The following is a 14,689-nucleotide window of genomic DNA, read 5'->3' on the forward strand; positions in this document are numbered from 1 at the left end:
TCTGTATCCATGTTGCTACTGCCCCCTTTATTCCATGGGCCACAATCTTGATGACAAGCCTACCATGCGGTACTTCATCAAACGCCTTTTGAAAGTCTATATACACATCAACTGCATTGCCCTCATCTACCCTCTCTGTTGCCTCATCAAAAAACTCCATCAGGTTAGTTAAACATGATTTGCCTTTAGCAAATCCGTGCTGGCTTTCCCTAATCAATCCAAACTATGAAAAATGTAATACTCAGGTGAACTAGCCATCATAGTCAACATCATCAGCAGTATCCTGGAACAACCACAAACAGAATATTATATTACATGACACTCTTCTAATATAAAAGTACAATTGTTAGAATAGTGCATGTGTATCCAATATATTTATACTACTTCTGTCAAAGTCGATCTACATTTTAATCTTTTTAAAACTGGATTTTCCAATGTTTTCCTGGACTTTTCATCACAGTTAGATGTAGGATTATGAAAGAGTTCATTCTGACTCCCACATCCAACTTGTAGGGGTTCAGTGTCAGATTATTGACTGTCCTGCAGTCTTGTCCATTACTGTAGTTTCGCTTCATAATATTTAGTCAGAGAAATAATGCGGACGTTTTGAAAACAGAAATGTCAATTTTTAAAGTTAATAAGATCAGTACGTAAATGATTGATAGCTGAAAAGAAAAACATTATAAACTTGTACTTCTTAAAAAAAGAAACCTGCCCTCAAAAGGTTAATGTGATCATTGTTTTCTAACTAGCATTGCTCCTGTGACTGTGCTGAAATAATGGTATCAGACCATACATTGTTCAGCATTCAGCTGGCAGACATACAGGCAGGGGACAGTTAGATACCAGTAGATAAGCAGATAAGACAAGCTGGTGCTAGTTAAACAGATGCAGGTGATAAGTCAGTAAGTACAGATGAATGCTGATGAAATATTGAACTTGTTTGCCAAGAAATGCTGTGCTTGGATAAGGATCACACTTGGCTAAGGATTTCTCTAAACCATACAGAAAACAAGTCGGTCTAGTGGCAGTCAATAGTACATGGCCCGTTACTAAACTGATGACACAAGTGGTTGTTTCCTGCCATTATCCATTGGTAGTGCATGTTGAATGTACTCTGGGTGGGGGACTTGAATGTCCGTCACCAAGAGTGGCTCAACTGACCGAGCTGGCCGAGTCTTGAAGGACATAACTGCCAGACTGGGCCTGCGGCAGGTGGTGAGCGAACCAACACGAGGGAAAAACTTACTTGAACTTGTCCTCACCAATCTACCTGTCGCAAATGCATCTGTCCATGACAGTATTGGTAGGAGTGACCACTGCACAGTCCTCGTGGAGACGAAGTCCCATCTTCGCACTGAGGATACCATCCAATGTGTTGTGTGGTGCTAAATGGGATAGATTCAGAACAGATCTAGCAGCTCAAAACTGGGCCTCTGTGAGGCACTCTGGGCCATCAGCAGCACCAGAATTGTATTCCAGCACAATCTGTAACCTCATGGCCCGGCATATTCCTCACTCTACCATTACCAACAAGCCAGGGGATCAACCCTGGTTCAATGAGGAGTGTAGAAGAGCATGCCAGGAGCAGCACCAGGCGTACCTAAAAATGGTGCCAACCTGTTGAAGCTACAACTCAGGATTACATGCATGCTAAACAGCGGAATCAACATGTGATAGACAGAGCAAAGCGATTCCACAACCAACAGATCAGATCAAAGCTCTGCAGTCCTGCCACATCCAGTCATGAATGGTGGTGGACAATTAAACAACTAACGGGAGGAGGAGGCTCTGTAAACATCCCCATCCTCAATGATGGCAGAGTCCAGCATGTGAATGCAAAAGACAAGGCTGAAGCGTTTACAACCATCTTGAGCCAGAAGTGCCGAGTGGATGATCCATCTCGGCCTCCTCCCGATATCCCCACCATCACAGCAGCTAGACTTCAGCCAATTCGATCCACTCCACGTGATATCAAGAAACGTCTGAGTGCACTGGATACAGCAAAGGCTATGGGCCCCGACAACATCCCCGCTGTAGTGGTGAAGTCTTGTGCTCCAGAATAGCTGCGCCTCGAGCCAAGCTGTTCCAGTACAGCTATAACACTGGCATCTACCCGACAATGTGGAAAATTGCCCAGGTATGTCCTGTCCACAAAAAGCAGGACAAATCCAATCCGGCCAATTCCCGCCCCATCTGTCTACTCTCAATCATCAGCAAAGTGATGGAAGGTATCGTCGACAGTGCTATTAAGCGGCCCTTACTCACCAATAACCTGCTCACCGATGCTCAATTTGGGTTCCGCCAGGACCACTCGGCTCCAGACCTCATTACAGCCTTGGTCCAAACATGGACAAAAGAGCTGAATTCCCGGGGTTAGGTGAGAGTGACTGCCCTTGACATCAAGGCAGCATTTGACTAAATGTGGCATCAAGGAGCCCTAGTAAAATTAAAGTCAATGGGAATCAGGGGGAAAACTCTCCAGTGGCTGGAGCCATACCTAACACAAAGGAAGATGGTAGTGGTTGTTGGAGGCCAATCATCTCAGCCCCAGGACATTGCTGCAGGAGTTCCTCAGGGCAGTGTCCTAGGCCCAACCATCTTCAGCTGCTTCATCAATGACCTTCCCTCCATCATAAGGTCAGAAATGGGGATGTTCGCTGATGATTGCACAGTGTTCAGTTCCATTCGCAACCCCTCAAATAATGAAGCAGACCGAGCCCGCATGCAGCAAGACCTGGACAACATCCAGGCTTGGGCTCATAAGTGGCAAGTAACATTTGCGCCAGACAAGTGTCAGGCAATGACCATCTCCAACCAGAGAGAGTCTAACTGCCTCCCCTTGACATTCAACGGCATTACCATCACTGAATCCCCCACCATCAACATCCTGGAGGTCACCATTGACCAGAAGCTTAAGTGGACCAGCCATATAAATACTGTGGCTACAAGAGCAGGTCAGAGGCTGGGTATTCTGCGGCGAGTGACTCACCTCCTGACTCCCCAAAGCCTTTCCACCATCTACAAGGCACAAGTCAGGAGTGTGATGGAATACTCTCCACTTGCCTGGATGAGTGCAGCTCCAACAACACTCAAGAAGCTCGACACCATCCAGGACAAAGCAGCCCTCTTGATTGGCACCCCAGCCACCACCCTAAACATTCACTCCCTTCACCACCGGCGCACTGTGGCTGCAGTGTGTACCATCTACAGGATGCACCGCAGCAACTCGCCAAGGCTTCTTCGACAGCACCTCCCAAATCCGCGACCTCTATCACCTAGATGGACAAGGGCAGCAGCCACATGGGAACAACACCACCTGCACGTTCCCCTCCATGTCACACACCATCCCGACTTGGAAATATATCGCCGTTCCTTCATCGTCGCTGGATCAAAATCCTGGAACTCCCTTCCTAACAGCAAGGTGGGAGAACCTTCACCACACGGACTGCAGCGGTTCAAGAAGGTGGCTCACCACCACCTTCTCAAGGGCAATTAGGGATGGGCAATAAATGCTGGCCTCGCCAGCGACGCCCACATCCTATGAATGAATAAAAAAAATTCAGGCATGAGCAGCAGACCATTCATTTAAATGGAAATCAGAAAATGACCTCTCATGCACATTTCCTATTGATATATTAGACCATTTCGCTGTGCTAATCTGGTGATAATCTAAGGACCACTCCTTCTCTGCATGAACTATGGCTGCTGATGCAGTGGTTTTTAAGTCGGATACCAGTAATAATAATGAACAGTAACTCTGCTCCTGATGAAAGGATTATCTGAAGTTTGAACGTAATTTGTAATTTTTGAGATAATTTACTGAATTTCATTTACATCTGGGGTTACCTTTGTTACCAGTCTATTACAGACACTCATTGATTGCCAGGGGCATTGCAGTAATAAGCCTTTACAAGCCAGGCACCATTCCCTGACTGAGAGGGCAGGCAACTGTCCTCCTCATAAACTGGTGTCAATGCTAGTCTTAAGCTGGTCGCTAGGAATATGTATGACTGCATTCTAGAATGATCCACCCACCAATTCCCATGTCCTCCTTACAGGAAGTACCTAGTAACCACTCAGTGGGGATAATATTTACGTTCACTGCTTGGGCAGTAACTGGCGGAGCGAATCGCCCGCCCATTATAGAATCCGCCTGATTTTCATCCCACTGAAATCAATAGCAAAGCAGATAATGTCTGATGTAAACAAACTGGCTGTTTTATAGTATCCAACATGGCATGTGACTTCCCAGGATTTTTACAATATTGATACCTTTGCTGAGTTTAAACTGTTCTATCCGCATCTATATAAAAAGGTTATCCAAATGTACTGTGATACTAAAACACAGCTGCTGGTTCACAACCTGCTGCCATGTTAAGTAGTGCCACCATTATTAGTAACTTCCATGGCATGGCATGCCCCTTTAAAGGCAAGAATAATTGGGGAAAATGTAATACTTCCATCATGATTTGAAATTTTAATAATATTTCATGCTTCAGAAATTCTGCAGAGCTTTAATTTTTCTAAATGAATACCAATATAGGAATTCCAATATGCTATTCTCAGTCACCCCTGGTACGTAAGGCTTGTTCAAAGTACAATCCCCGCGTTGTAAACTAGATACACAGTTAGCAGCACTCAGGTGTTTGCTCAAACAATGATGGATCAACTGAGGGTTTATGTAGAACTGACTATTTCAAACAAAAACTTGCTGGGTGCCAGTTCAATTGATTCAGATTTGTATGATGCGTACAGTATCAACAGTGTTGACAAACAGACTGAATGAAGCATGGATTTAAGAAACAGGCACAGCAAGAGAACAGCCTGAAAATATCTACACACATATTTAGTGAAAATATCAAAATAAATGTAAAAAAGATTTACCACAAGTAAAATTTCCTCCAAATGCTACAGGGCAGACACAGTGGTACTTTTCAAAGTCTTCTGAGATACAAGTGCCTCCATACTGACAGGGCTGTGAATCACAGGGATCTATTAAGGGTTTTAAATGAACATTGTTAATAATGGATAGCATTGGTGAAAATCTTAACAATAAAGTGATTTCTTTGAAAAGAAATCAATGGAAATAGTTGATGAATATCCATAAATAACTAATTGTACGAGCCCACGATAAATAAAAGACATCTCAGAAAATCTATCTATTGTTTTTGGACTTTGCACTCCCAGTGGGAAGCCTGTACTTTTCCGTGCCGACATTAAACCCGGAAATAAAGCCAGGTTGCGGTCGTGACCCAAAAAACAACTATTTTCAACTCCCACCCGCCCCCAACCCACCCGTTCTTGGGGTTTAAAATCACCCCCAGAATGTCTGTGGCCTATAACTTTTAAAATATTTTGAACAATCTCACTTACATAGTATTACAGAGTATTTACAGCACAGAAACAGGCCATTCGGCCCAACTGGTCTATGCCGGTGTTTATGCTCCACACAAGCCTCCTCCCTCCCCCCTTCATCTCACCCTATTAACATATCTTTCTATTCCTTTCTCCCTCATGTACTTATCTAGCTTCCCTTTAAATGCATTAAAGCTATTTGCCTCAGCCACTCCATGTGGTAGCAAGTTCCACATTCTCACCACTCTCTGAGTAAGAAAGTTTCTCCTGAATTCCTTATTGGATTTATTAGTGACTATCTTATATTTATGGCCTCTAGTTTTGGACTCCCCCCACAAGTGGAAACATCTTCTCTACATCTACCCTATCAAACCCCTTCATAATTTTAAAGACCTCTATCAGGTCATCTCTCAGCCTTTTCTTTTCCAGAAACTTAAAAAAAGAAAGCTAGACATTTTATCCTGATTCTAACCTGCAGCCTGATTGACAAGGGAACTGCAGCGTGAGGTCAGACAATTAAACTTTGATTCACCTGATGCTCTTCTTTACTTAACAACAATTAGACTTTGAGACTTTGAAAGGACACAGATGCACCTCAGGGGCAGAATAATACATTGTACATTACATGGTATAACATCCCTGTCCTTATAAAACAATAAATTATTCAACTTACCATGTGCAATGCTGAAAGATCTTCTGGTATAGATGAAGATCACTAATTCTAATTTAAGAACCTGAGGTTTTTTTGGCTTTTTTTCAAGTTTTACTTTACGATTGTGCTTATTTACACTAATTAGACCTCATGGCTTTAAAAGGACAGACCAGTTACGCACAGGTGCACTTTAAGATAGAATAATGCTCCTGTCCTTATTAACCAGATGACTGTCAGCAACGCTATGGGAGATACAATAGTGCTTAATCAAAAGATTTTACCACAATTATCTTTTATATCACATTTAAATTAATTAAAAGGAAACTGCTTCAACATAAACAATAACATTGAAAATGTGACCTGGCTAACATGTGAGTAAAAATTGGGCCCTTGCAATTATGCATCTCACAAATATATAAATAATATTTTCTTTTAATCTGTACTGTATTTGATTTTTATTTTCTAAAAATGCACAGCAGTATTTTCTGAATAACCCTGAATTGCGATAGTAATTTTGAATGATGGCTCAATGGAGTTTGTGAATCTTGTGTTCAAATAATGTATTTTTAGAAAATAAAAATCAAATACAGTAAAGATATTAAATATAAATATTTATATATTTTTATGATATAATTGCAAGTGTTCACTTTACTACCACAACAGATTATCAATTTGGCAGGAAAGTTCAAAGATACTTTTAAGTAGCTCTCTTCTCACTAGACTGCTTCAGATCTTCAATGAAGTAATTTTAGAATGAAATCAGGAACTATTATCCAAAGTTCCAAAACTGTATGACTGTGAGATATACAGAAGAACAAACTGTTAACATCAATCCAAGAAACCCAAATCTGCAAGATACTAATAACCCAGAAAATAAAGAACAAGTTGTATTTGCATAGTGCCTCTAATGTAGAAAATGTCCCAAGATGGTCAACAGAGAAGAAACAGATGGTAGACAGTAGTTTAGGTGTTAGGAGCGATGACTGAAAGCATGATTAAAAAAATAGGTGTTAAGACTTTTAAAAACAGGGAGGGAAGTAGCAAAGCAGAAGTGTTTAGGGAAGGAGTTCTAAAAAGTAATGCTGTGGCATTTGAAGGCTGTCACCAATGGTGGGAGGGAGAAGCACAGGGGGTCAGAAACAGAGAGCTGAAGTGCACAGGCTAAGAAACAAATGGCAGAGGTGAAGCGAGGCCATAGAGGGATTTGTAATTCAAGATGAGGATTTTGAATTCCTTGTTTTGGGAGAGAGGAACAAACGAACAGGAGTAACCCATTTAGCCCCTCGAGCCTGTTCCACCATTCTATTAGATCATGGCTGATCTGTACCTCAACTCAATTTATTTACCCACCCTTTCTCCATATCCTTTGATACCCTCACAACCAACAGAAGTTGGTGAATATAGGAGTGAAAGGGGAGCAGGATGTGGGTGGTAGAGTTTTGAATGAGTTGGAGTTTGTGTAGGGTAGAGCTTAGGAGGCTGGCGAGAAGGGCTTTGCAGAAGTCAAGTTTGGAGATATTGAAAGCATGGATAAGGGTTTCATCTGTGGTGGGGGTGAGTAAAGGGCAATATTGGGGAGCTGGGAGTAAACAGGCTTGGTGATGGCTAAAGTATGGAGTTTGAAATTGAGCTCAAGATTGAGTAGGACATCAAGATCATGCACTGACTAGTTCAGCCTGAGCGAGCAGCGGGGGAGGGTGATGGAGTCAGAGGCAATGGAGGTTTAGGCAGCAGCTTTGGTCTTCCCAGTTAGAGAACGTTCTGGCTCATTCATGACTTTATGTTGGCAAAACAGTCCGACAACAAAGACGTATAGTTATGGAGTCAAGAATGATGGTAGAGAAGTAGGGCTGGGTGTTGTCAGCATACATATGGAAACTGACCATATGCCTATGGATAACATTACCAAGGGGCAACATGTAAACAAGGAAGAAGAGAGGGCATTTGGATTACTCTGAAGATGACCATGTGGGAATGATAAGAGTAGCCATTGCTGGAGATATGCTGATTATAAATTGGGACAAATAGGAATGGAACCATTTGGGCACAGTTCTGCAGATGTGGACCAATAGAGGAGATGCAATGAAGGAGAATGGAGAGGCCAAAGAGGTCAAAGGATATTGCTTCCTTACCTGAAAAATTATCATCTTTTATAGATTAGGAATAGTTGTTTACACTTTATATAAAGGTAAGGAATGTTTATTTAAGCAATGCATACCTGGGCAAGTTGTCCTGAAGCATCGGGCAAGATGTGTCTTATAAAACCGTTTCCAACTGCAAAGAAATATAATTTCTGTGAGTCACTATCAAGTTATTTTCATGCACAGAATGTAAAATATTATGGAATAATATCCAAATACCCTCATTATATTATGAAATCACCTCCAATGAGGGTGCAGAAGAGATTTACTAGAATGGTGCCAGGGATGAGTGTCTTCAGTTATGTGGAAAGACTGGAGAAGCTGGGGTTGTTCACCTTAGAGCAGAGAAGGGTAAGAAGAGATTTGATAGAGGTGTTCAAAATCGTGGATGGTTTTGACAGAGTAAATAAAAGAGAAACTGTTTCCAGTGGCAGAAGGTCAGTAACCAGAGGACACAGATTTAAGGTGATTGGCAAAAGAACCAGAGGCGACATGAGGAAACTTTTTTTTAACGCAGAGAGGTGTTATGATTTGGAATGTACTGCCTGAAAGGGTGGTGGGAGCAAATTTAAAGTAACTTTCAAAAGAGATTTAGATAATCCTGATAGGAGTGGGACTAATTGGATAGCTCCTTCAAAGAGCCGGCACAGGCACGTGAGCTGAATGACCTCCTCCTGTGCTGTAACATACTATAACTTAGTTCCCTTAGCCCTTACTTGATCCTTTATTAAATCTATTTATATTGTCGATTTTGCAACAAAAACACATTTATGACTTTGTTGTTCAGTAATGGAGGGAATGCAGTGTTGTTCTGATGAATGAATTAAGATGGGCCAAATGGTCTTCCTCATCCATAAGTCTTGTGATCTTTTGAATTTTTTAATATGCCTATGTGAGACCTTATTGAATGCCATTTGAAAATGCATATACATCTTTGGTTTCTCTATATCTACACGCTATATGTCACTTCTTCAACAGAACTTGCCTTTAACAAGTCCTTTGTGGCTGTCATGACTATCCCATGCACCTCTAATTGCTCACTAATTGATCTTGAATTAGGGATTATAAGAGTTTGCCCACAGCTGACATTAGACTAACAGGTTAATAGTTACCTCGTTTATCCAGCAGTCCCTTTTTGTTACATTGTCTACCCTCCAGGCCCTGCCCAATTTTCATATCGAAGGAGGATTTTAAAATTGTGGTCAGAGCCTCTATTATCTGCTCTCGGACTTCTTTCAACAGTTTAGGGTGCATGCCATAAGGACCTTGCGAGTTATCCATCTCAAGTTCTGCTAATTATTTCAAAACTATTTCTTTTTCTACAGGTTTCTCTAACAAATGTTCCACTCTCCTCTCACACTGCTCGGGTTTGGCAGGACAGTAGCCATTGGACCACTTTGTATACCTAAGCAGGATCAATCTCGGTATTCAGATGACACTACATGTTTCAGTGCTTTATAGCTCTTATTTTCTTGTCATTGCATAGTTATAGAACAAAAGTCACTAACCTGTAATAAGGACACAGTGTTGAGGAAGGTCCACCATACCCTTTTGATCCCTTCCAACACATAAAGTTTCCTTTAAATTCCTTCACTGTTTCTAGTGTTTTACGCTCACAGAAGTGGGATTCAAGTTTACAAGCTGAAAGGAACCATATTGCAAAGTTTTAATTGTTCTTCTGCAAATGTTTGAAAATTAGTTATTAAAATAAAAACAAAAACTTTTCCCACAAGGAAATGCATACTTTTTTTAAAAATAGACTGGGGAAACACTTTCTATTGAAAGCACTCCCCTCAGACTTTCCTTCCCCTTAAATAAATCCAACTAGCTCAATTTGCAAATATTCAAATATCATTGATGGTTTGAAGTCTATTTTCCCCAGATAGCAACGGGAATCCAAGAGTGATTTAGAATTGAATTTGTATTAGAAAGGTACTTCATCTTAAGCAAGCACCTGATATTAGTCTGGAGCTGATGATGGACATGCTTCACTGCATTGTTACTTTTTTAAAGAAACATAGGGGTTGATTTTCAATTATAGTGCACATTGGGTGGGCGATGGCAGAGTGATCGCACCTCCCGCCCGATGGCACTAGCAAGAGGCCCAAGATATTTTCATGGTCGGGCCTCATTGGAATTTGTTCCGTGAGCTGCAAGTGCTCAATGGGGACTGATAGGCAGCTTACCAATTGGGGGGACCGTAAATCCGGTGGCTGCTCAACAGAGACGATCCTCAAGTAAAAGGCGGAGTTGGGGGGGGGGCGGGGGGAGGCAGGCAATCCTATGGAGGAGCAGCTGGCAGTGGGTGGGAAGATTTTGGTGGGGCCAGGAGGAGTATTTGTGCTCCTCCTGTCCTCACAAAAGTCAGTGGCGACAAGGTTTTTGTCCCATTTTCGGTGTTCCACCCACTGTTGCCTGAAAATTGCACTGGGGTCCTACAAACAGTGTAGGACCACAATTTAAACATATAAATAAGGATCCCACCTGTTTCGGGCAGAATACTAGGGGCCCATTTTAAGGCCCGCTAGAAAAATCGAATCGGATCGTGGGTGGTAGAATTTAAAATAACATTTTGTCTGCCTACCACCCTATTTTTCAGTGTGAATAGGGTAATAGGCAGACGTAAATCGCCCCACAGATTTATTTTACTATTGTGATCTACATAAAGTTGACATGCTTTCTTGTGTTATGGAATGCTTCTGAACACATGCTATATTATAGATTAGATGGTATTTGCAGATACATACATAGAATTACAAAGAACATACAGCACAGAAACAAGCCATTTGGCCTAACAGGTCCATGTCAGTGTTTATACTCCACACGAGCCTCCTCCCTCCCTTCTTCATCTAATGCTATCAACATATCCTATTCCTTTCTCCCTTATGAGCTTATGTAGCTCTTCTTAAATGCATCTATGCTAGTCGCCTCAACTACTCCCTGTGGTAGGGAGTTACACATTCTAACCACTCTCTGGGTAAAGAAGTTTCTCCTGAATTCCCTATTGGATTTCTTGAGACTATTTTATATTTATGACCCCTAGTTCTGGTCTCCCCCGCAAGTGAAAACGTCTTCTCTACCCTATCAAACCCTTTCATAATCTTAAAGATCACAATCAGATCACCCCTCAGTCTTCTCTTTTCTAGAGAAAAGAGCCCCAGCCAGTTCAATCTTTCCTGATAGGTATAACCTCTCAGTTCTGGTGCGATTCTAGTAAATCTTTTTTGCACCTTCTCCAGTGCCTCAATATCCTTTTTATAATATGGAGACCAGAACTGTTCACAGTACTCCAAGTGTGGTCTAACCAACTAATACAAGTTTAACATAACTTCCCTGCTTTTCAATTCTATCCCTCTAGAAATCAACCCCAGTACTTTGCTTTTTTAAAAAAAATGGCCGTATTCACCTGGGTTGCTACTTTTAGTGATTTGTGGATCTGTACCCACAGATCCCTCTGCTCCTCAACCCATTTAGTTTATTTTCCAAGGAGTATATGGCCTCCTTATTCTTCCTACCAAAATGTACCACCTCACACTTACCTATATTAATATTCATTTGCCAATCACACACCCATTCTGCAAGTTTATTAATGTTTTCCTGTATTGTGTCACAGTCCTCCTCAATGTTAACTATACCCCAATTTGGTATCGTCCACAAATTTTGAAATTGTACTTTGAGGGTCTTGTACTGTTAAGAGAGTTGTACACAGTAGGGCTCCTGTATTATACATAATACAAGTGGGACATAAAAACTTTACAGATGGCTAAAGTTCAAATTGGGAAACCTGTAGACAACTTGTTTTGCTGAGCTTTTATTATTCATCTTTGAAGTTCGGCACAATTTTTCAAAGTGGCCACATGAAGAATTGGAATAAAGGTTTAATTTTAATACATAGAGCTTAAACAGCATTCTTAAAGCTGTCAGAGCAATGGCACTCCAGGCTGCAGGTTAAGCAATGAAGCATCTATCCACAGATTACAATATTTGCTGATTAAGAAAGATTTACAGGATAAAGTTTGAACTCCCCAACCCAGTTTTTGTTTTTTATGTTAAAGCAGTTTACAGATTACCTGGTGGAACAGCAGAGCAGACGTCAGAGCTGGTCAGTGTGCTGTAGAGACCATTAACAGCATCATCAAAGTGCTCTGCAAACAATGCATGGCTCTCTGTGGGTTCACTAGCCAGTTTGTACAGCTCCTCCCATCTGCCGGAAGAGGAACAATGAGGAACAAGAGTTAGAGTGGAGCTCAATTAAGACTTGGTCACATCCAGAAATTTGTCCTTTTGGTTTAATTCTTATTGACTACAACAGAAATAACAAAATCTAAAATATGTATCTTTTAACAGCATATCTACTCTATGGTAGTTTTGCTAGATTATTTGACTTTATCAGGTAAATCCATTGTCAAACAAAAATCTGGGAAAATGTTAAAAAGCGGTGTAATTGTTTGGAAAAGAAGCATAACTCACAGTCCAATACTTCCAGTTAATTTGGTTATTTAAGCTACGTGGTTAACTACTGAAACCAGTCATCTATATATGTGTGTTTGTATGTATACATATTAAAAAAAAGTTGCAATTATAACCTGCAGATCCTTCCACTGACTAAAAAGGGTGTCCAAGAAGGCAGAAAAATCTACTTGCCCCCTTGAGGGGTAAAAATAAAAAGCACCAACATGAACCCACTCATGGTTTAATCACCTAACCGCTGAATAATTTCTCCTCTCCAAATAAAAATATAAGAAAATTAATTGAAAGTCATAAAACACCTGGCTGCTTTACTTACAGGCCACACGCAGGATTTGGTACCTCAGGTAGACTGTGGGAGGGTCACACGGTGAAAAGATATTATGCTCAGAACCCATCCTGAGTTTCAAAATGGCCTCCTGATCAATAACATTTTAATCTCACATGCCCATATGGCTACAGTTTCAACACAGTCGCCCATCTATCAACCCAACTGAGAAGCAGTGTAAGAAGGTGCAACATTTCTCCATGCCTAGTCACCATGGTGTTTGTTATGCTATCTTCACAAAGTTATCAGGCAGGGAGTTTTGTACATTTAACCTATTTTCGGCATTGGCACTTTTTTTAAGTGAACACAGAGATAAAGGAAAGAATTTTGACTCCAACATCATTAGAAGTCTAAAAGCAATGAATTCCCCAAATAGTAGGTTGTGTCATTATGTGGCTATATTAATCTTGGGAGCTAATGTGTGAAATTTGCTGGTAAAATGGTGCCCGATATTAATGAAGAACCCATTTTGACAGCCCACCATTCATACTGCTCCTCACAGAGCTTAAGGAAGTTCCTCACCTTGGAAACTTGACTCCAACAGCAAACACAGTTATTCCGGTTTCTTTCACTTGTGTTGCTGCTTGTAGCACATTACCTTGAGATTTGCCGTCAGTAAGAATGACAAGAATTCGAGGAACGGATGAGTTCCTTTTATCTGTAAAACCTTTATGAAGAACGTACTTCAAAGCCAGGGCTGTCTGTGTACTTCCACCTCTGAGTTAATAAAGCAGACAGGATTAATGGAACTTGTGGTTAATAAAATATGGAATGTTTTAATATTCTTGTTCTACTCGGCCCTGTATTTATTCTCAGGTACAGTGATGCCTGGGAAACTATTAGCGTTAATAACAAATAATTTGCTTGTTTCATTGAAACTGTAATCACAGTATAAATTTGTCAATACTATGGGAATAATTATGAAAATTGATGCTTATCAGCATTAAAAATGCTTATTCTAATTCATCAGAAAATGTTCCAAACATATTTAACGTGGACTTTTAAAGATTGTACATGTGGTCAAGACTTTTAATCTCTCTCTATTTGAAATCAGCCACAAACCTGCTCTTAATGAAATGTCAGGCCATTAACAATGTTGGCGGCAGATATTAGAATGGATTTAAGGAGTTTGTACAAGGACATTGGTTCTATGCCACCTAACTAATGCTAATAACCTTATATTCCTCAGAGGGAAGGTGCCAGGTTTACTTTGTAAAAGAAAAATGATCCTCAGCTGTTCACTCATAAGTACACAAATCCCATTCACACATTTAACTATGAATTTACCTTCTTTTGGAAAATTTGTGTTAAGTTTGCACTATTGTTTGTCCATTTAAATAGTGCACATAAGTAACATACTCTATGTTTACTGTGGAATGAAAACTCCCAACTCCTGATGCTTTAAAGATAGCTGCAAAGTGATTAGATTCAATTCAGAATAGGTAAGCCAGCGATCCACTACAAGAACATAACAAATGGTGCTCTGAAAATAGTCACCAGGAGGTGCAAGATAGTGGTCTTGGATAATGCCCATTTCCTTCCCTCCTCCCCTTCTCCCCATAGGCCCCAAACTTCCTCAGGGCCTGAGGCACACTCTTGGTGAAGAGTTAGCCAGGAGTACAGCCTGGAGATTGCAAACTCAGGCAAGATACCTGCTTTCCTCCAGGAAAACTTACCACTCGCAGCTTTGTTGTGGAACTTCCACCTGCCCTAAATGTGGTCCAGGACTTTAGAGGAGGCAGG

At 41.0% G+C, this 14,689-nt stretch overlaps 1 protein-coding gene across 1 annotated transcript in view; it reads right to left on the reverse strand.

Moving 5' to 3' along the window:
• vwa2 (von Willebrand factor A domain containing 2) overlaps positions 1 to 14,689 on the reverse strand; it is an 80,237-nt gene that overhangs the window by 26,591 nt on the left and 38,957 nt on the right. Inside the window, exons 6-10 of the mRNA XM_068002172.1 lie at positions 13,469 to 13,663; positions 12,222 to 12,355; positions 9,660 to 9,792; positions 8,229 to 8,284; positions 4,888 to 4,995 (exon numbers count right to left, since the gene is read on the reverse strand). Coding sequence (XP_067858273.1) covers positions 4,888 to 4,995; positions 8,229 to 8,284; positions 9,660 to 9,792; positions 12,222 to 12,355; positions 13,469 to 13,663 — 626 coding nt within the window. The remainder of the gene's footprint in view (positions 1 to 4,887; positions 4,996 to 8,228; positions 8,285 to 9,659; positions 9,793 to 12,221; positions 12,356 to 13,468; positions 13,664 to 14,689) is intronic.

This window comes from Heptranchias perlo, chromosome 21, assembly GCF_035084215.1.
Source record: "Heptranchias perlo isolate sHepPer1 chromosome 21, sHepPer1.hap1, whole genome shotgun sequence".
Lineage (NCBI taxonomy): Eukaryota > Metazoa > Chordata > Chondrichthyes > Hexanchiformes > Hexanchidae > Heptranchias > Heptranchias perlo.